The following is a 20,784-nucleotide window of genomic DNA, read 5'->3' as shown; positions in this document are numbered from 1 at the left end:
GTCCTGATGACGTCAGCAGAAGGCGCCGGTGACCACGTGTTGTATATGTGTGTACGCGTCCTGCAGCAGCGATGAGCTCCGAGGTGCAGAAGGGTAAGAAGAGAGGGAAGGCGCAGTATGTGAGCAATGCCAAGCGGTACAAGGCGGGCAGGCAGCTGGAGGTGGGCATGCAGGGCATTCTCATCACCTGCAACATGAATGAGAGGAAGTGCGTCGGGGAAGCCTACAGCCTTCTCAATGAGTATGGAGACCTGCTATACGGCGCTGAGAAGGTAAGTCCCTGTGCACACCTTGCTAGTCATGTCTTCTTTATACATGACCTGTGTGTCCCTACCGGTGTGGCTCCAGCTGTTGCAAAACTACAACTCCCAGCATGCCCGGACAGCCTTAGGCTGTCCGGGCATGCTGGGAGTTGTGGTTTTGCAACAGATTAAATGCACACTGGTTGGGAAACACTACATGGAATGTGTGTGTGTGTGTGTATATATGTGTGTGTGTATATATAATATAGTTTATAGGTGACAAGTGATCCTAAGTGTTCGGACCACCACAGCTTCCAAATTGACATGTGCAAGGGGCATGCTGGGATGTGTCATTAACCCCTTCAGCACCACGGGTTTTCTCATTTTTTCAATTTCGTTTTTTTTCCCTTCTCACCTAAAAATCATATCGCTTTAAATTTCCACCTACAGACCAATATGAGGGCTTGTTGATGATTTTTTTTTTTTTGTTGTGCGCCACCAATTTTACTTTATAATACCATCAATCATTTCACCACAAAATGTACGGTAAAACCAGAAAATATATATATATATATATATATATATATATATATTTGTGGGGCAAAATTTGAGAAAAATAAATAAAAAAAATGCCACTTTGTAATTTGGGGGGCTTGCGATTCAGCGCAGGGCACTTTTCGGTTAAAATGACACCTTATCTTTATTCTGTAGGTCCATACAGTTACAAGGATACCTAAGTTATATAGGTTTTATTTTAGTTTTACTACTTAAAAAATAAAAATAAAATGCATACATCAAAATTAGTACCGTATAAGCCGAGTTTTTAAGCACCATTTTTCGTGCTGGAAATGCCCCCCTCGGCTTATACTCAAAGATTAAACAAAAAAAAAAAACGCTTTTAGGTGGTGGGCCGGACTGTCTGCATTCCGGTGGGGAGGGTGAGCCGGTCCGGACCATCCATCTTCACCTGGAGGCCCTCTTCTCCACTCCAGGCTATCCCCGGACTAGTGACACTGGATTGACGCCGCCACGCAGGGACGTCCGTGCGCAGCAGGCATGTGAAGTCAGGGACATTCCTGCACGGTGGCAGCAATGCAGCGTCACTAGTCTGGGGACGGCCCAGAATGGAAAGGAGGGCCTCCCGGTGAAGATGAACGGCCAGGACCGGCTCACCCTCCCCACCGGAATGCGGATGGTCCCTGCAGTGAAGATGGATGGCTGGGCTCACCCTCCCTGGACGGTCCTTGCAGCTACTAGAGCAACAACTGGGGAGGTGAGAAGACAACAATAAGGGGGGTCTGGATCATGACAGGGGAGAGGGGGGATGATGAATGATGTATTTCCCACCCTAGGCTTATACTTGAGTCGATAAGGTCTTCCTAGGTTTTTGCGTGTGAAATTAGGGGCCTCGGCTTATATTCGGGTCGGCTTACACAGTATATACAGTGTTAGTGTTTAAAATTGTCATCTTTTGACCCCTATAACTTTATTTTTCCGCATATGGGGATGTATGAGGGCTAATTTTTTTCACCGTAATCTGAAGTTTTTATCGGTACCATTTTTGTTTAGATCAGACTTTTTTATCACTTTTTATCATTTTTTTTTTTTTTTTTTTTTTTTTTTTTCTTTGGGGTATACAATGGGACCAAAAATTCGCAATTTTGGACTTTGGAACTTTTTTGCATGTATGTCATTGACTGTGTGGTTTACCGAACGTTATATTTTTATAGTTTGGACATTTATTCACACAGTGGTTCCCTATATGTTTATTTTTGTTAACATAATTTTTTTTATTTTTATTTTTTAACATAATGGGGAAAAGGGGTGTGATTGAAACTTTTTTATTAGGGAAGGGGTTAATTCACATTTATTAACTTTAAAAAACAAATTATTACACTATTTTATAGCTCCTATAGGGGACTATTACATGCAATCTTCTGATTGCATACACTGTTCAATGCTATAGCAAAGCATTGATCGGTGTTATCGGTGCACGATTGAGCATCCTAGCAATGATTGGACTGCGAGGAGGCATGTAAGGGCCCTCATGCTGACCTCCTAAGCTGATCAGGACGCTGCGGTGGTCCCAATCAGCCCTGCTGAGCTGCTGGCATACCTTTTTTTTTTTTTCTATTTTAGATGCCGCGATCAACTTTGATGGTGGTGTCTAAGAGGTTAATGCCAGACATCACAGCGATCTGTGTTTTCCGGTATTAGCCACGGCTCCCGGCTGCTGATAGCCGTCGGGACCACCCTGCTATGATGCGGGGTCAGCCAGTGACCCCACATCATAGAGGGGCGAGGGCGTACATGTACGCCCTTGGTCCTAGAGGGGTTAAAAAACTGCCGATACCCGGGTAAGGGTGCATTCACACCACGATTATGCAATACGGCAGCCGCATCTGAAAAAGATACAGCAGCGGATGGTTTTTAAATTTCCCTGCCAGACCACGGTTTTCAGTCCGGCAACAAAACCAGATACAATCCTAAAATGAGGCGACCAGAGTCATTAGCTGGCACTGTCCGGCTCATTTAAATGAATGGGATGCCGCAGGGATACGGCAGTGGCTGTTTTTTTTTAATTTCCCCACTGGATCTGGCAGCCACATTGCATAATCTGAGTGTGAATATAGTTATATAGTGTGAACTACGGTAGTTATTGGGGCTCCTCTCCACCCTGCCAGCACTGAATGACGTGTCTCTTCCTATACACAGATAGGAAAGCAATGACTGCTTACACGGGTCCTGGGGGCTTTTTGAATTGCTGTTTTCTCTGAGGCGCCCAAGCATTTTTATGCTGCCTAAGGGATATGTTCTCTTTAAGGGTAGGGTCACACATGCTGTATTTTGCTGCGTATTTTCTGTAGCTGATTTTGCTACCCATTGATTTTAATGGGTAGGAAAGTGGGCAGCAAAACATGGTATGTGTGACCCTACCCAAAGTTGGCATTCTCTCTGAATATTTGGTGCAAACTAACAGAATGAGTAGGATGTTAACAATTCCTGAATATAAAGTAAATGTGGTCGATTGATATTGAAATTTTAATTGTTCCTCTATTCATAGCTATGTGACAAAGAAGACAAGCTGTCGGGCAGTGAAGAGGAAGAAGACGACGACGATGATGTTGAAGCAGCTTTGAAGAAAGAAGTTGATCAGATTCGTACCTCAACTGAAAAGAATTTACGCAGATTTCAGTCCATAGACAGTGGGGCTAATAATGTTGTTTTCATCAGGACCCTTAATGTAGGTGAGTTATTTTGTCTGACACTGAAGAAAGTTGTTGGGGGGTACTGGCTGTTCCCGGCATGGAAATTCCATTTTCCATGTCCGCACAAAGAATGAACAAGTTCATTCTTCATGGAATGCATAGCAGTCTATGAGATGGAGCATTCCTGTACAGTCCTAGCGTCAGTGTCCAGGAGACTCTCCGTGCGGACATTCCATCTTGTGAACATAGCCTACAAGAGCCAAGCAGTGTAGAGTTTTTTTTTTTTTGTTTTTGTTTATTTATTTATATTTTCCTTTACAAAAATCACTGAATGAAGACAAGTTACCAAATTACATAATTAAAATAAATACATAACTTCACTTACCACCCACCCAGGCTGGGGAGAAAGAGGTGAAAAAAAGTTTACTATTTTACGATTTCCATTTCCTCCAGACCTTCATATGAGTTTTTAGCAATTTTTCAGATCTCTGCGTTACCCAGAAGTCATATTTTTTTATTTTATTGACCAAATTACACCAATATTCATATAGGGTTTTTGTCAGAGAGCCATACCCGTAGGATTATTTTTGTGCACATATACAATTCAGGGTCCTGTACAGTGTCCCAAAAAATTTAAAATGGAGCTGCCCCCACCTGGAGCAGCTATCCCTAGCACAGCTAAATATGTAGTACCTCCCTGTACTGTAGGAGGTGCTACCAGACACCAGTCAGTGCATACACTTCAGTAGTAATACAGGGGATTTACCAGTGAATGCCCATTCTGATTGGTCAGTTCTTCCAGCCATTGACATGTTTTGTAGATCTGGACTGTCTGTACATTGTATGTTGAGTCTGGTTTCAAGATAAAATGATCCAGAAAAGACCATTGTATGTTGAAACTATTGTATGTTGAGGCCATTGTCGTTTATCTGACCTCTCCCACCATGGACTACATCTCCCCCCTTCCCCTCCAGAAGAAAACAAGGGAGCTGTCGGGCAATTAACCAATTGATTTGCCGTGTGCAAACCTGTCCACAGATTGAGCCTAGTTCTGCTCAGCTCCTTCAAATTGGAACAAGTGTGGCACTGTTTCTGAAAGAAAGCAGCTATATTGGGTCTATGTTGAGAGTCTCTTTGAAGTATGCCTGTGCCTGCTTCATGTTACATTAGTGTGCCAATAAAGGCTAGAATATGGGACAATTACTCTTGTTAATATTTGTGGATTTGTCTCGTTTCAGACCCTGAAAAGTTGGTTCACCACATTTTAAAAGATCTGTACACTACAAAGAAGAAGAAGACACGCGTAATCCTTCGCATGTTACCCGTCACCGGTACATGTAAAGCTTTCCCCGAGGATCTTAAAAAATATGCAGAGACTTTCTTTCAGCCTTGGTTTAAAGCTCCCAACAAAGGAACTTTTCAGATTGTCTATAAGGCAAGAAATAACAATCACATGAACAGGGAAGAGGTCATCAAGGACCTTGCAGGTGAGAAGTTCATGTAGCAATGGCAGCATTGGTCTTTAGTAACATGTCATCTTCACTATGTCATCCATGATGTATTATGGTGGGACACTACAAATCTGAGTTGCAATTAGGAAATCCTCCCTGGTGTATCGCTCCCTGCCATTAGCTTTTTCGCCCTTTCATAGCACTGGGGCTTCCTGTGACTGCTAGTACACAGCCATCACGCCTCCACCCTTAGACATGAATGGAGGGGGCGTGACGGCTGTGTTTGCCAGTCATCCGGCACAGAGCGGAGTTCGCTACGTGCACTGGATGACTGGGGAGCTAAAACCTCGCACTCCCATATGCTTTCGTGTGCGCTCCCGTATGTAATTCATTTCAATGAGCCGGCTGGAGTGAAACGTTCGGTCCGGTCGGCTCATTTTTGCACTGTACGCCGCAAAAAATGAGCCGACCGAACGTTGAAATGAATTACATACGGGAGCACGAGGTTTTAGCTCCCCCCTGCCGTATGCGCTCCCGTATGGGAGAAAACGTGATGTGAACCCAGCCCTTAGTGCTATGGAGAAGGATTGGGCTGTATCCCACAGGCTGTAGCGTTCCATGGTACATACAAAAATATGGATAAAGCTTTTAGTTTTGGACCTAGAAAATATACAATCACTTTATTAGGCTATGTACACATGACGGAATGTCCGTGTGGAATTCTGCTGGAATATTATGCATGGACATTCCACTGCAGCAGAATCCCATTGATTTCTGATGCATTTCTGAGCGGAATCCGCAGAAAGAAAAGACAAGTCTATTCTTTCTATGGACACTTGAATCAGGATTTCCACGACGGCAACATCTGCAATTCCGCTTTGCACGTGGCACGATATACACAGCATGTTGATTTCAGCGTCCGCAGAAAGAATGGACTTGTCTATTCTTTCAGCAGTTTCCTCTTGGAGATTCATTACCATCTATAAGATCGGAACATCGGCCAGTGTTTTCTGCGGACTTTCTGCAGTGTTTTTTGGCTGTGTGAACCTGGCCTTAGACAGAAAACGTCTTTAACGTGGAAAAATCACCACCATAAGACAAGCTGGTTGAAAAGAGCACAAAAAAGGGGGAGGGTGTACCTTTTTATTTGCTGTTATTTTTTTTAAATTATTTTTTAGCACAAGGAGTGGGAATGGGGAGTCCCTTTCAGTACAGACAAATGTACACTTGCTAAAACATTGGGATCCTTTCAATGCACACAGAAGGTGTACCTTCCCATGTCCTAGAGACCGGCACAATCAAATAATTCCAGACAACACCTGAAAAAAATAAAATGGGTGGACAGTAGGTTTAGAACTCCTTAGATCACATATATTCCGTATTCGGTGAAATAAGAGCAATGGGGCAGTGGGTTAAAATGGTGAATGATATATTTCTTTTTTTTCTTCCTTTACACAGCCAATAATTTTTACAGTACCGTATAAGCCGACCCGAATATAAGCTGAGGCCCCTAATTTCACTCCAAAATCCCAGGAAAAGTTATTGACTCGAGTATAAGCCTAGGGTGGGAAATACATCATCCCCTCCCCTGTCATCATCCAGACCCCCGTCATTAACACTCTCATCTTCATACCCCCTTCATCATCACCGCCTGTCATCATCCCCTTGTCATCATCCCACACCCCCCTTCATCATCCCCTTGTCATCATCCCACACCCCCCTTCATCATCCCCTTGTCGTCATCCCCACCCCCTTCATCATCCCCTTGTCGTCATCCCACACCCCCCCTTCATCATCACCGCTTGTCAATGTCTGATACAGTGGTCTTCAACCTGCGGACCTCCAGATGTTTCAAAACTACAACTCCCATGGGAGAAATTGGGCTTCAAATTTTGGGGTCCATTTTCTCCTATTACTCCTTGTGAAAATGAAAAATTTGGGGTAACACCATCAATTTAGTGTAAAAAATAAAATTTTCCATTTTCACGTCCAACTTCAACGCAAAGTCGTCAAACACCTGTGGGGTGTTAAGGCTCACTGTACCCCTTGTTACGTTCCTTGAGGGGAGTAGTTTCCAAAATAGTATGCCATGTGTGTTTTTTTTTTTTTTTTTTTTTGCTGTTCCGGCACCATGGGGGCTTCCTAAATGCAACATGGCCCGCAAAATTCATTTTCAAAAATCTGTGTTGCTCTTTCCCTCTTGAGTCATGTTGTGAGCCCACAGAGCGCTTTATGCCAACATATGAGGTATTTCTGTACTGGAAAGAAATTGGGCTCAATTAAAAAAAAGTTATTTTCACCTAATACCACTTTTAAAAATGAAAAAAAAAAAGGGTCTACAAGAACATGTTAATGTAAAAAATGCAGATTTAGATTTTTCTCCTCTACTTTGCTGCTATTCTTGTGAAACTCCTAAAGGGTTAAAGGGGTATGACATCATAAAGTTGACATGGTTTGACTTTTGGAAGACATCAGAGGGCTTCAAAGTATAGCAGCGATTTTCAAATTTTTTTGAAATTTTCAGGGACCAGTTAACTTTGCAGTGGATTTGAGGCACCTTTCTGTGAGAAATACCCCCTAAATGACCCCATTATAGAAACTACACCCCTCCAAAATGACATTCAGAAAGTTTGTTAAAGCGGTATTCCAGGAAAAAACTTTTTTTTATATATCAACTGGCTCCAGAAAGTTAAACAGATTTGTAAATTACTTCTATTAAAAAAAATCTTAATCCTTTCAGTGCTTCTGAAGTTAAGGTTTTTCTTTTCTGTCTAAATCCTCTCTGATGACACCTTTCTCGGGAAACGCCCAGTTTAGAAGCAAATCCCCATAGCAAAACTCTTCTAAACTGGGCGTTTCCCGTGACAGGTGTCATCAGAGAGGATTTAGACAGAAAAAAACAACCTTAACTTCAGAAGCTCATAAGTACTAAAAGGATTAAGATTTTTTAATAGAAGTAATTTACAAATCTGTTTAACTTTCTGGAGCCAGTTGATATATAAAAAAAAAAAAGTTTTTTTTCCTGGAATACCCCTTTAACAAACTTTCTGTATGTCATTGTGAATACTTTGAGGTGTGTAGTTTCTATAAGGGGGTCATTTAGGGGGTATTTCTCACAGAAAGGCGCCTCAAATCCACTTCAAACTTAACTGGTCCCTGAAAATTTCAGATTTTGAAATTTTCATAAAAATTTTTGAAAATCGCTGATATACTTTGAAGTAGGGCTGGGCGGTATACCGGTTCATACCGGATACGTTTTTTATTTTTTTTATTTTGCCCCATACCGCTATACCAGTGGGGCCCCTCCCCCCGCCCATGAATGAATTACAGAGCCCACGGCTCCGCTCTGTCAGGGGAGAGCAGGATGAGACTCCTCATCCCCGCTCCCACTGCAGTTTCAGGCCGGCTCCTCTCTGCAATCAGAGCCAGGGGAAAACGCAGAAACTGCATCCCCTGGCTCTGATGTTTCCCGGAGCCCCGAGCCAGCTCCCTGTATACAGTACAATGCTGTTTCCCCAACCAGTGTGCCTCCAGCTGTTGCAAAACTACAACAAAGCTGTCCAGGCATGCTGGGAGTTGTAGTTTTGCTACAGCTGGGGGCACACTGGTTGGGGAAACCCTGATGTTCTGACACTTTAACAAGCCCCCCCAAAATACCCTTAAAGGGGTATTCCAGGCAAAAACTTTTTTTTTTTTATATATCAACTGGCTTCGGAAAGTTAAACAGATTTGTAAATTACTTCTATAAAAAATCTTAATCCTTTCAATAGTTATTAGCTTCTGAAGTTTTCTGTCTAACTGCTTAATGATGATGTCACGTCCCGGAAGCTTTGCATGATGGGAGAATATCCCCATAGGAACTGCACAGCTCCCGGGACGTGAGTCATCAGAAAGCAGTTAGACAGAAAAAAACAACTCTACTTCAGAAGCTAATAACTATTGCAAGGATTAAGTTTTTTTAATAGAAGTAATTTACAAATCTGTTTAACTTTCCGGAGCCAGTTGATATATATAAAAAAAAAGTTTTGGCCTGGAATACCCCTTTAAATACTGTGATACCGTGATATACATTTTTGGTCATACCGCCCAGCTCTACTTTGAAGCCCTCTGATGTCTTCCAAAAGTAAAAACATGTCAACTTTATGATGTCAACATAAAGTAAACTTATTGTCTTTGTGAATCAATATAAAATTTATTTGGAATATCAATTTTCCTTACAAGCAGAGTTTCAAAGTTAGAAAAATGCTAAATTTAAAAAAATTTCTTGAAATTTTGGGATTTTTCACCAAGAAAGGATGCAAGTAACAACGAAAATGTACCACTAACATAAAGTAGAATGTCATGAAAAACATTTTCAGAATAAGAATAATCGGTAAAAGCATCTTAGAGTTATTAATGCTTAAAGTGACAGTGGTCAGAATTGCAAAAAATGGCTCACCTTAAGGTGAAAATGAGCTGCGTCCTTAAGGGGTTAAACTTGTTTTTTTTTTATTTTTTTATTCCAATCTAAATTTAGTAGGAGTCGGTGCATTGTTTGCCGACTCCAGGTACCCAAAATTTTGTCCGACTCAGACTCCACAGCCCTGGTTGAAACGCAGATTTTTGTGGTGAGGACGTAGAAGAGGTTTTCTTCTGATGACTCTTCCATGAAAACCATATTTGTACAAGTATCTCTTTATAGTGGAATAGTGTACCACAACTCCAGTGTCTGCCAGATCTTTCTGGAGGGATTGTGCAGTCAAACATGGGTTTTGAATTGTTTTTTCTCACAATCCTGCGAGCTGTTCTGTCTGATATTTTTCTTGGTCTTCCAGATCTTGCTTTAACCCCTTAAGGACGCAGGACGTTCTCAAACGGACCCTTTTCCGAGTCCTTAAGGACTCAGGATGTTTGAGTGCGTCCTGTCAAATCCCGGCCCCCCGCCGCTAGCTGGAGGGGAGCCGGTGCCCGATGCGTGCTGAAATCGTTCAGCAGGCATCGCGGCATATCGCCCAGGGGGGTCATGATGACCCCCCCCCATGTCGGCGATGGCCGCAGATCGCTGGACAATTCAGTCCAGCGATCTGCGGCAGATTCCGGGTCAATCGGGTCTCCAGTGACCCGGAATTACAGGCTGTTCGGGGCCGTCTCTGACTGCCCCGAACAGCCATAGCCAGCAGGGGTGAAGTGGCACTGGTGCCACCTCACGATCACCCTGTTTCCCGGCCGACCAATCAGGGCGCCTGCTGCGGGTGTCACACCTGCAACCCGCTCCGCCCTTCTTCCGGAGGACGTGAGCGGGTGCGGGACGTGCACCCCGGGAGCTGGGGACCCCGATCCCCGGCGTCAATGTTGGGATCGGGGCCCCCAGCTCCCGGGGTTGGGATCGGCGGCGGCGGCGAGGGACTGACCTGATGCGGCGTGGATCGTTGGTGGTGAGTGACAGCCTCCTGCTGTTGCTTAGCAACAGCTCCCAGCATGCAAAAAGGGCATGCTGGGAGCTGTAGTTATGCAACAGCAGGAGGCAGACCACCACAACTCCCAGCATGCCCTTATGGGCATGCTGGGACTTATAGTTTTGCAACAGCTGAAGGCACATTTTTCCTATGGAAAAGTGTACCTTCAGCTGTTGTATAACTACAACTCCCAGCTTGCACAATCAGCTAAAGTGCATGCTGGGAGTTGTAGTGGTGCATCTGCTGGTTGCATAACTACAACTCCCAGCATGTCCGTTGGCTGTCGGTGACTGCTGAGAGTTGTAGTTTTGCAACAGCTGAAGGCACACTGAGTTAAGTAGCAAACCAGTGTGTCTCCAGCTGTTGCATAACTACAAGACCCAGCATGCCCTTCCGCTGTCCGTACATGCTGGGGGTTGTAGCTTTTGCAACAGCTGAAGGCACACTGGTTGCAAAACACTGAGTTTGTTACCAAACTCAGTGTTTCACAACCAGTGTGCCTCCAGCTTTTGCAAAACTACAACTCCCAGCATGCACTGATAGACCGTACATGCTGGGAGTTGTAGTTTTGCCACCGCTGGATGTTCCCCCCCCCCCCCCCCCCCCCCCCACCAATGTGAACGTACAGGGTACACTCACATGGGCGGAGGTTTACAGTAAGTATCCGGCTGCAAGTTTGAGCTGCGGCAAATTTTCTGCCGCAGCTCAAACTGCCAGTGAGAAACTACTGTGAACCCCTGCCCGTGCGACTGTACCCTAAAAACACTACACTACACTACACTACACTAACACACAATAAAATAAAAAGTAAAAAACACTACATATACACTAGGGATCGACCGATTATCGTTTTTTTAGGGCCGATACCGATAATCGGTGGAGGTTAGGGCCGATAGCCGATAACTTATACCGATATTCCGGTATAAGTTATCGGCTATTTATCCCCCCTCGACACCGCTGCAGAGCATTGATTTAAAGCGGGCGATTTAAATCAATGCACTGCAGTGGCTTTTGCTGTGCCAGAGACCGCCGCAGCCACCACCCGCTTCCCTCCCCCTACCTGTCAGAGTGGTCCGGGCCATCCATCGTTCCTGTACTGTCCGGGGGCGTTCCGGGTGGAGGGTGAACCGGTCCGGGCTGTTCTTCTTCTCCGGGGGTCATCTTCTCCACTCCGGACGGGCTCCGACCTAGTACGCTGCATAGACGCCGCTGCGCAGTGACGCCCGTGTGCAGCGACGCACCTGACGTCACGGCGTAGCGGCGTCTATGCAGCGTACTAGGCCGGAGCCTGCCCGGAGTGGAGAAGAAGACCGTGGGAGAAGGACAGCCCGGACCGGTTCACTCTTCACCCGGAATGCCCCCGGACACTACAGGAACGATGGATGGCCCGGACCACCCCCATTACGGGTAAGTTTAATTTTTTTTTATTGACTCGGAGGGTGGGGGAGGGGCCCGACCGGTATAGCGGTATGGGCAAAAATCCATACCGGTATACCGCCCAGCACTACGGTAGAGGGTGCGACGCGGTGCGGTGGGTCGGGGGCAGTCGCGGTGCAGGGGGGAGGGGGTTGGGGCGGTCGCAGTGGGGGCGGTGCGGGGGGCGGGGCATTATCGGCTCATCGGCAAGGTAATTGCCGATACCGATAATCCCCAAAATCGTGATGATCGGCCGATAATATCGGCCATACCGATAATCAGTCGATCCCTAATATACACATACCCCTACACAGCCCCCCTCCCCAATAAAAATGACAAACGTCTGGTACGCCACTGTTTCCAAAACGGAGCCTCCAGCTGTTGCAAAACAACTACTCCCAGTATTACCAGACAGCCACTGACTGTCCAGGCATGCTGGGAGTTTTGCAACAGCTGGAGGCTCCCTGTTTGGGAATCACTGGCGTAGAATCCCTAATTTAGGCCTCAAATGCGCATGGCGCTCTCACTTTGGAGCCCTGTCGTATTTCAAGGCAACAGTTTAGGGTCACATAGGGGTTATCGCCGTACTCGGGAGAAATTGTGTTACAAATTTTGGGGGGTATTTTCTGCTTTTACCCTTTTTAAAAATATACATTTTTTGGGAAAAGAAGCATTTTAGGTTAAATTTTTTTAAATCTTTTTACATATGCAAAAGTCGTGAAACACCTGTGGGGTATTAAGGTTCACTTAACCCCTTGTTACGTTCCCCGAGGGGTCTAGTTTCCAAAATACAGTGGTCCCTCAACATATGATATTAATTGGTTCCAGGAGCACCATCATATGTTGAAACCATCATATGTCGAGTACATATGTCTATGTAAAAATGGTAATTGGTTCTGGGGCCTCGGAACCATTATATGTTGAATACATATCTCTATGGGAAACTGCTAATTGGTTCTGGGATGACCATTGTATGGGGAGTGTTTAACAAACCAGGGTGCCTCCAGCTGTTGCACAACTACAACTCCCAGCATGCATGTACAGCCATTGACTGTCTGGGCATGCTGAGAGTTATAGTTTTGCAACAGCTGGAGGCACACTGATAGGGAAACATTGTATGGGGTGTATAGTGTGTATATGTATTGTATATGTGATGTGTGACATCGCATACAGTACTGTACAGTTCTTTAAATACCTTCAGGGGGACAGAATGTCCTCCATTACGATCCTGCCGACTACAGCTCTATAGGAAAGGAAGGGGAGCAGCTCATTGGATGCCTGCAGCAAGATGCTGCAGGCTATTGGCTATGGCTGCACTGGGGGGCGGGGCTTACATGGGGCACATTAAACAACTATCTGTCAGTTGCTGAAGTTGTCAGCGCTGTCAGATAGCTGTTTGTACGATGGCCCCGACACCCAGCAGCATCATATGTCGAGGCTGCCTTCAAGATACGATGTGCTCTGAGAGGCCATCATATGTTGAAATGATCATATGTCGGGGCCAACATAAGTCGGGGGATCACTGTAGTATGCCATGTGTTTTTTTTTGCTGTTCTGGCACCATAGGGGCTTCCTAAATGCGGCATGCCCCCTAAGCAAAATTTGCTTTCAAAAAGCCAAATGTGACTCCTTCTCTTCTGAGACCTGTAGTGCACCAGCAGAGCACTTTTCACCCCCATATTGGGTGTTTTCTGAATCGGGAGAAATTGGGCTTCAAATTTTGGGGGGTATTTTTTGCTATTACCCTTTTTAAAATTATAAAACTTTTGGGAAACCAAGCATTTTAGGGAAAAATGCTTTTTTTTTTTTTTTACATATGCAAAAGTCGTGAATCACCTGTGGGGTATTAAGGTTTACTTTTCCCCTTGTTATGTTCCCCGAGGGGTCTAGTTTCTAAAATGGTATGCCATGTGTTTTTTTTTTTTTTTTTTTTTTTTTTTGCTGTTCTGGCACCATAGGGGCTTCCTAAAGGTGACATGCCCCCCAAACACCTTTTGTCGCTCCTTCCCTTCTGAGCCCTCTACTGCTCCCCGAACAATTAACATAGACATATTACATATGTGCTTACTCGAGAGAAATTGGGTTTCAAATACAAGTAAAAATTTTCTCCTTTTTATCCCTTGCCAAAATCCAAAAATTGGGTCTTCAAGAACATGCGAGTGTAAAAAATGAAGATTGTGAATTTTCTCCTTCACTTTGCTGCTATTCCTGTGAAACACCTAAAGGGTTAAAATGCTGACTGAATGTCATTTTGAATACTTTGAGGGGTGCAGTTTTTATAATGGGGTTATTTGTGGGGTATTTCTAATATGAAGACCCTTCAAATCCACTTCAAACCTGAACTGGTCCCTGAAAAAGAGTTTAAAAATTTTGTGAAAAATTGGAAAATTGCTGCTGAACTTTGAAGCCCTCTGATGTCTTCCAAAAGTAAAAACTCGTCAATTTTATGATGCAAACATAAAGTAGACATATTGTATATGTGAATAAAACAAAAAATTATTTGGAATATCCATTTTCCTTACAAGCAGAGAGCTTCAAAGTTAGAAAAATGCAAAATTTTTCATAAAATTTGGGGATTTTTCACCAAGAAAGGATGCAAGTTACCACAAAATGTTACCACTATGTTAAAGTAGAATATGTCACGAAAAACAATCTCGGAATCAAATGTACAAGTAAAAGCATTCCAGAGTTATTAATGTTTAAAGTGACAGTGGTCAGAATTGCAAAAAATGGCCGAGTCCTTAAGGTGAAAAAGGGCTCAGTCCTTAAGGGGTTAAAGGGGTTATCCAGAAAAAAAAAAAAAAAAAAATGTATATATCAACTGGCTCCAGAAAGTTAAACAGATTTGTAAATTACTTCTATTAAAAAATCTTAATCCTTTCAGTACGTCTTCTGAAGTTAAGGTTGTTCTTTTCTGTCTAAGTGCTCTCTGATGACACGTGTCTCGGGAATCGCCCAGTTTAGAAGCAAATCCCCATAGCAAACCTCTTCTAAACTGGGCGGTTCCCGAGACACGTGTCATCATAGAGCACTTAGACAGAAAAGAACAACCTTAACTTCAGAAGCTCATAAGTACTGAAAGGATTAAGATTTTTTAATAGAAGTAATTTACAAATCTGTTTATCGGCGTATAACACGCACTTTTTAGGCTAACATTTTTAGCCTAAAGTCTATGTGCGTGTTAGGCTGCCCGCTTCTCTCCCCCTGCCTTTCCTGGGGTCTAGAGCCCTGCTGCCGATCCTTCTCTTCCCCCTGGCTATCGGCGCCGCTGCCCGTTCTGTCCCCATGATTATCGGTGCCGGCGCCCCATTGTCGGCGCCGATAGCCAGGGGGAGAGAAGCGGCGCCGACAGCCAGGGGGAGAGAAGGGGCAGCGGCACCCATTGCCGGTGCCGCTGCCCCGTTGCCTCCCCCGTCCCCGGTTGCATGACTGACGTCATGCGCCGCGCAGCGCATAGCAACGACGCAGGGGACGCACACCGGAGGCCTGAAGCAGCGCGGACCCGACCCCGGCAACAGGTAATTATGCTACCGGGGATGGGGGGAGGCCGCTTCTCTCCCCCTGGCTATCGGCGCCGGCAATGAGTCATGGGGACAGAACGGGCAGCGGCGCCGATAGCCAGGGGGAGAGAAGGGCCGGCAGCAGGGCTCTAGACCCCAGTAAAGGCAGGGGGAGAGAAGCGGGCAGCGACAGCCTCTCTCCCCCTGCCTTTCCTGGGGGTGTATCGGGGTATACACGCGCACACTCATTTTACCATGGATATTTGGGTAAAAAACTATATATTATATATATTTTTTATATTTTTTTTTCCTGGATAACCCCTTCAACTTCCACTGATCCTGATGACTGCCATTTCTTAATTACATTCCGAACAGAGGATATTGACATCTGAAAATGTTTTGCTATCTTCTTATAGCCTTCTCCAGCTTTGTGAGCGTCAACTATTTTCAGTTTCAGATTTCTAGACAACTGCTTAGAAGAACCCATGGTGCTGATTGTTGGGGCAAGGTCAGATGAGTCTGGGCATTTAAAACCTTTGAGATTGACATCACCTGGTCTTCCCAGATGATGATTGAGAACAATTCATGACACTGGCAGGTCTCAGCTTTGCAAAGGGGGCAGTGCATGCTATAAATTCTGCAGGGTGTCCAAAATTTTGCAGATGCCATTTTTTTTCTGTTATTTTGAAAGTGTAAATGATGGAAATAAAATCTAACTTTTGTTGACATATTATAAGAATGTCTAATCTGTAATTTGATACCTTTTGGAGATTTTTCCATCTTTCCTTGGCTTCTTTATGCACATTAATACACATTTTTACCTGGGGTGCCCAAACTTTTGATCCCCCACTGTATGCCTGACAATGCCAATGAAGATGGGTTATTGCACAGTGTTTAGACAGTCTAATACCACTCTGCTGTTCAGCTCAAAGTTCATTAGGGATAGGATAAGGGAATGCAGGCAGTCATCATACCTGCAACATATTAAAGAGGTCGTGTGGTCACTGTTAACATATAACATTTACTGCAGTCATGAGATGACCGCTAAATACATGGCACTGGCACCAAACACATGACATCATCAGCTTCTTAAACTACGTAAAGGACACATTATCATATTTTTTTTTTTTCTATCAGTGACCTCAGATCCTCTTATGTTATTAGAAAGAATTTCTTAATGTGTCTTGGTCCACTGACTGATGCTGTTACATCTTTCAGGAGTTGTTGGTAATCTGAACCCAGAGAATAAAGTGGACCTGAGTAACGCGGAGTACACCGTTGTAGTGGAGATTATCAAGAATGTCTGCTGTCTGAGTGTGGTGAAGGACTACATCCTGTTCAGAAAGTATAACCTGCAAGAAGTGGTAAAGAGTGCCCAGGAAGAAAAGCCTCAGGACCCACCCAGGGACGAGGGAAAGGAAAAAGCACAAGAGCAAAACAAAGATGACTCTGTAGTGGGCTCTGATGCCTAAGAACCATGTACGTGTAGGGTCCTGTTGGGGCAAAGAACAACAGACAATTGTAATGTTTTTAAATTTAATGACAAACGTAATTTGTTTAAGAAAACGGTTGTTTTTTTATTTTATTTTTAAAGGTAGAAACATGCAATCTTTTGTTGGCTTAGTAAATTAAAGCAGACCTGTCTGTAGTCTGTTTAATATGCTTATAAGGATTAAGTTCCCAGTCAACGTTCACTGGCATACAGAGAGTCCAGGGTTACGCTTTCCCTCACTAGTAATCAAAGGGGATATTCACCATATCGTGACTTAAGTACTTACCTGACAGTTAGTAATGGTCATGCTTAGGAAGGATTCATGCTGGTCTTGGGGTTAAATGGAGTTGTGAGTCCACTATAACGCGAAGATCACTTAGGAATCAAACGCAGCTACAGACACTAGGGGGAGATATATCAAAACCTGTCCAGAGGAAAAGTTGCTGTGTTTCCCATAGCAACCAATCAGATCGCTTCTTTCATTTCTGAAAAATGAAACAAGCAATCTGGTTGCTATGGGCAACTCAGCAACTTTTCCTCTAGACAGGTTTTGATAAATCTCCCCCCAATAAAAATATTTGAACTATTTTACGAACTACACTAATTTTACAGCCCCTGTACCACAGTCAGATAAAAGAAAATCTGGAATTCCCATTTAGGAGGAAATGGCCGGCTTACCCTGGGCTCTTTCTGTGAGACGTTTTCTGTGCACTTAAGCCATAGTTATATAGTAGCAAACAGGCTGCTTACCAGTATAATAAAGTTTACGGCGAGTCTGTAGTAAACTGCAAGAGCATACGCAGTTTACTACTGACCACACACACACACACACACACACACACGCTCAAGAAGCAGTATATCGTAGGGGTGGTGTAATGAGCGTAGTTTTAGATAGAGGAGCTGTTCTCACAATAAACATTAAGCAACATGGAGCAGGTGGTTGGATCGTACTGACGAGGGAGGGAGACTTTGTAAGTCTCCCTCCCACTGGTGTCTGTATGATCCATCCGCCTGCTCTATCCGCGATTATTTACAGTTTACTGCAAGTCTCCTTTCCTCCGCTGTCCATATGATTCATCACCCTGCTGTATCTGCGATTCCTTACAGTTTACTGCAAGTCTCCCTCCGCTGTCAGTATGATCCATCCGCTAGTTTATTACATATGATCCACAGTTTACTGCCAGTCTCCCTCCCTCTGTCTAAAACTATGCTCATTATGCAGACTACGCTATCACTTTGCTCCCTAAGCGGAGAGAGTGTACGGCCAAACCAATCAGGAGCTGCAGGGAGTGGCCGAAAGGTTGTATGGCATCGTAGTTTACTACGGACTCGTAATACACTTTATTACACGGGCCTGCTTTAAAGCTGTTATCCCAAGATAGAAATGATCCACTAAGTAGCTGATCAGACCACTGTCATGAGAATGGAGGGCCCATATCCCCAAAGTTAATGGATCACTAGCACACTCACTTAGCATCTGCTTCTTTCACTCTTTTAAATGCTGCTCGGTGCTGCACTCGAGCCCTTATAGAGAGCGATTAGAGTGGTGGCCAAGCATACGCGCTGTTGCGTCATTTACTTGGGACAAGACCCCTACTGAGTTTCTGTCATCAGTAGGGCTACAATCAGCTATTTATCATGTGACTAGGGGATAATATTAATCTTATAAGCCCTTTCAGCACAGGTTGTTGCTGGTGTTTTTTTTCCTCTCCATTTGTTTCTTTTCTGATTTTCATAATTTTATTAGTGTCTTGGTGCACATAGAATGTCTGGGGAGTGAGGTAAACTGTGTGTTTAGCAATGGACTTGTCAGCTCTGTAATTTTGGAGGGAGGGTGCTGTGTTTCTTTAAATTTGATGTGACTGTATAAACATTTTCTTATTACTTGTGCAAGAACAGTTTTATTTGTTTTGGATAGGTTTTTTTTCTCTACTCATTCATAGGTCTGTGAGCTGAAAGCCCTATTAGTCACTACAATTGTGGCCTAAGAAGCAAATCTGTTTACTTCCTAAAGGAAGATCTGTTGCTGCACTCTATATCCAAACTGACAGATGAATATACATTTCCGGCAGAGTGCTGTTGGCGTCCTGTCTCACAGACCTACTGTTTACATCGCACAGAATGGAATTGTATGTAGTGCCATCCAGTGATTAGTGGTCCCTTGTTTATTTTAGAGGAGCTTTACACTCTCCTGACATATCTGCTGTAGTAGATATTTGTATTCCGTATGAAAAGGCAGTGCTTGCGCATCGTACATGTTGTGCTGATCCTTTGTTCTTACTGGAAATAAACTAGATAAATAAGCCGTTACCTCTTTTCCTATTTTTCTTTTCAGTAGAATGTGTCCCTATATGGTCACCATTCAGTGTCAGTAGGCACACAAATTGTATTAGAGTGTTCGTATCTTTGTTTATACGTTTTCAGGCAAAAAAAAACAGAGGAATGGCCCAATGCAGCATTGGTATTTTATGGAGAACACAAGGCAGACGTGTCAGGAGAGCGAACAGGTCCTGTTTTATACAACAGATTAAAGGAGTGGACCGACTATTAACTTCTTTGTGAAAACTGGTCAGGGATGGGGTGATTTAAAAAAAATATATATAATAATAAACTCTTACTTGCCCCTGCATCACTGCTGGTATAGCGCCGGAGCTCCGGTTACTGCCGTGTGCAGCTTCTGAGTTTAGTGACTTAATGCCACACACCCGCTCATCCAATCAAAGGTCACAGAGATGTCCCACCTTGGCCAAGCAGACGTGTAACGTGTTTCCAAATCTTGTGGTGCCGGAGAGTGGGGTGCAGAGTTCTGCTACTCTGACTGTGACATGGGAGAGAAGAAGATAAGGGCGCACTCTTTTGTTTACTTGCTTCCTCCCTGGCCAGTTTGTGAATTTCATTACCTGAATTGTGCTTGCCAATACTTTTGCAGGCAGTAGTTAAAGAGAACCTGTCAAGCCCCAGGTGCCCCACATGCCATCAGTTAGGCTTAACTGGTGGTCTGAGTACAGGGCAAATCCCTGCACTCAGGTTGTTAAACAAGCCTGACTGATGGGAAAAGGGCATGGTACCATTCAAATATAGCTTAGATTTATGTGGAATTGTATAGGCAGAGAGCAGAGGTCTTTTAAAAATGTAGCAGAAATATGATTTAGTAACTTTAAAACATTTAAAGTTTATTACATTTTGAGTACATAAGTGTAGGTTGGCCTCTTTTTATGAAATAGCTTTTTCAAAAGAAAGTTTTTTTTCCATTGTTGTAAATATATGTATTTTTTTAAGCTTAGTTTTTCATAATTTTATTATTATGATATACAAAGGCATCAGCTTTAACAGAAAAATAACTTATTTACATCCCGTTTAATAATACTGATGGGTTTCATGAGACACAGAAATGTTACATACATGCACGCAGATGTAATCATATGCCATGGCCCAGATTTATCAAACTGTGTGAGAGAAAAAGTGGAGTGACTTTCCCAGAGCAACCAATCACAGCTCAGCTAACGAGCTGAGGTAAAGTGAAAGCTGAGCTGTGATTGGTTGCTGTGGATAAATCTCTCCACTTTTTCTCTCACACAATTTGATATATCTGGGCCATGGCAGGCATGCAGGCATGCAGGAAGATTAAAAAAGCCATGTCTCCTTCTCGGATGTGACTACATTACATGACTTTGAGCAATAACTACAACATACACAAATGTAAGCCTACTGCCACACGTCAGTAGAAGCCTGGATTCACAGATGATGGAACAAACACCAAGCCTTCTTTGACTAAGCGGCTACTGATGCATTGCTTGGCCCACAAAGCAAGATGGGGGGGAGAAATTACTTTAATTTGGGGGGGCTTTCTTCTTTTACCAATTGTGAAAATGAAAAATTTGGGGCTACTCCAGCATGTTACTGTAAAAAATTATTATTTTTTTTTTTACATTAACCCCCTTAACGACGCAGGACGTATATTTACGTCCTGCGCCGGCTCCCGCGATATGAAGCGGGATCGCGCCGCGATCCCGCATCATATCGCGTCGGTCCCGGCGCT

At 43.9% G+C, this 20,784-nt stretch overlaps 1 protein-coding gene across 1 annotated transcript; it reads left to right on the top strand.

Moving 5' to 3' along the window:
* The first annotated feature begins 9 nt into the window (after positions 1-9).
* On the top strand, positions 10-20,134 carry THUMPD1 (THUMP domain containing 1). Its single transcript, XM_056535743.1, has 4 exons — positions 10-272; positions 3,307-3,490; positions 4,690-4,938; positions 16,472-20,134. Exons 1-4 carry the CDS (start codon positions 72-74, stop codon positions 16,723-16,725), a joined length of 888 nt encoding a protein of 295 aa, XP_056391718.1. The 5' UTR covers positions 10-71; the 3' UTR covers positions 16,726-20,134.
* The last annotated feature ends 650 nt before the right edge of the window (positions 20,135-20,784 follow it).

This window comes from Hyla sarda, chromosome 8 (assembly GCF_029499605.1).
Source record: "Hyla sarda isolate aHylSar1 chromosome 8, aHylSar1.hap1, whole genome shotgun sequence".
Taxonomy (NCBI): Eukaryota; Metazoa; Chordata; class Amphibia; order Anura; family Hylidae; genus Hyla; species Hyla sarda.
This window is presented reverse-complemented; position numbering and strand designations above follow the sequence as displayed.

What these genes read in the sequence shown, in the direction of transcription:
- THUMPD1 (XM_056535743.1), top strand. Translation starts at nt 72, where the DNA reads ATGAGCTCCGAGGTGCAGAAGGGTAAGAAGAGAGGGAAGGCGCAGTAT. An exon ending in TGCTATACGGCGCTGAGAAG is followed by an intron (nt 273 to 3,306) that starts GTAAGTCCCTGT and finishes CTCTATTCATAG; the next exon opens with CTATGTGACAAAGAAGACAA. An exon ending in GGTCATCAAGGACCTTGCAG is followed by an intron (nt 4,939 to 16,471) that starts GTGAGAAGTTCA and finishes TACATCTTTCAG; the next exon opens with GAGTTGTTGGTAATCTGAAC.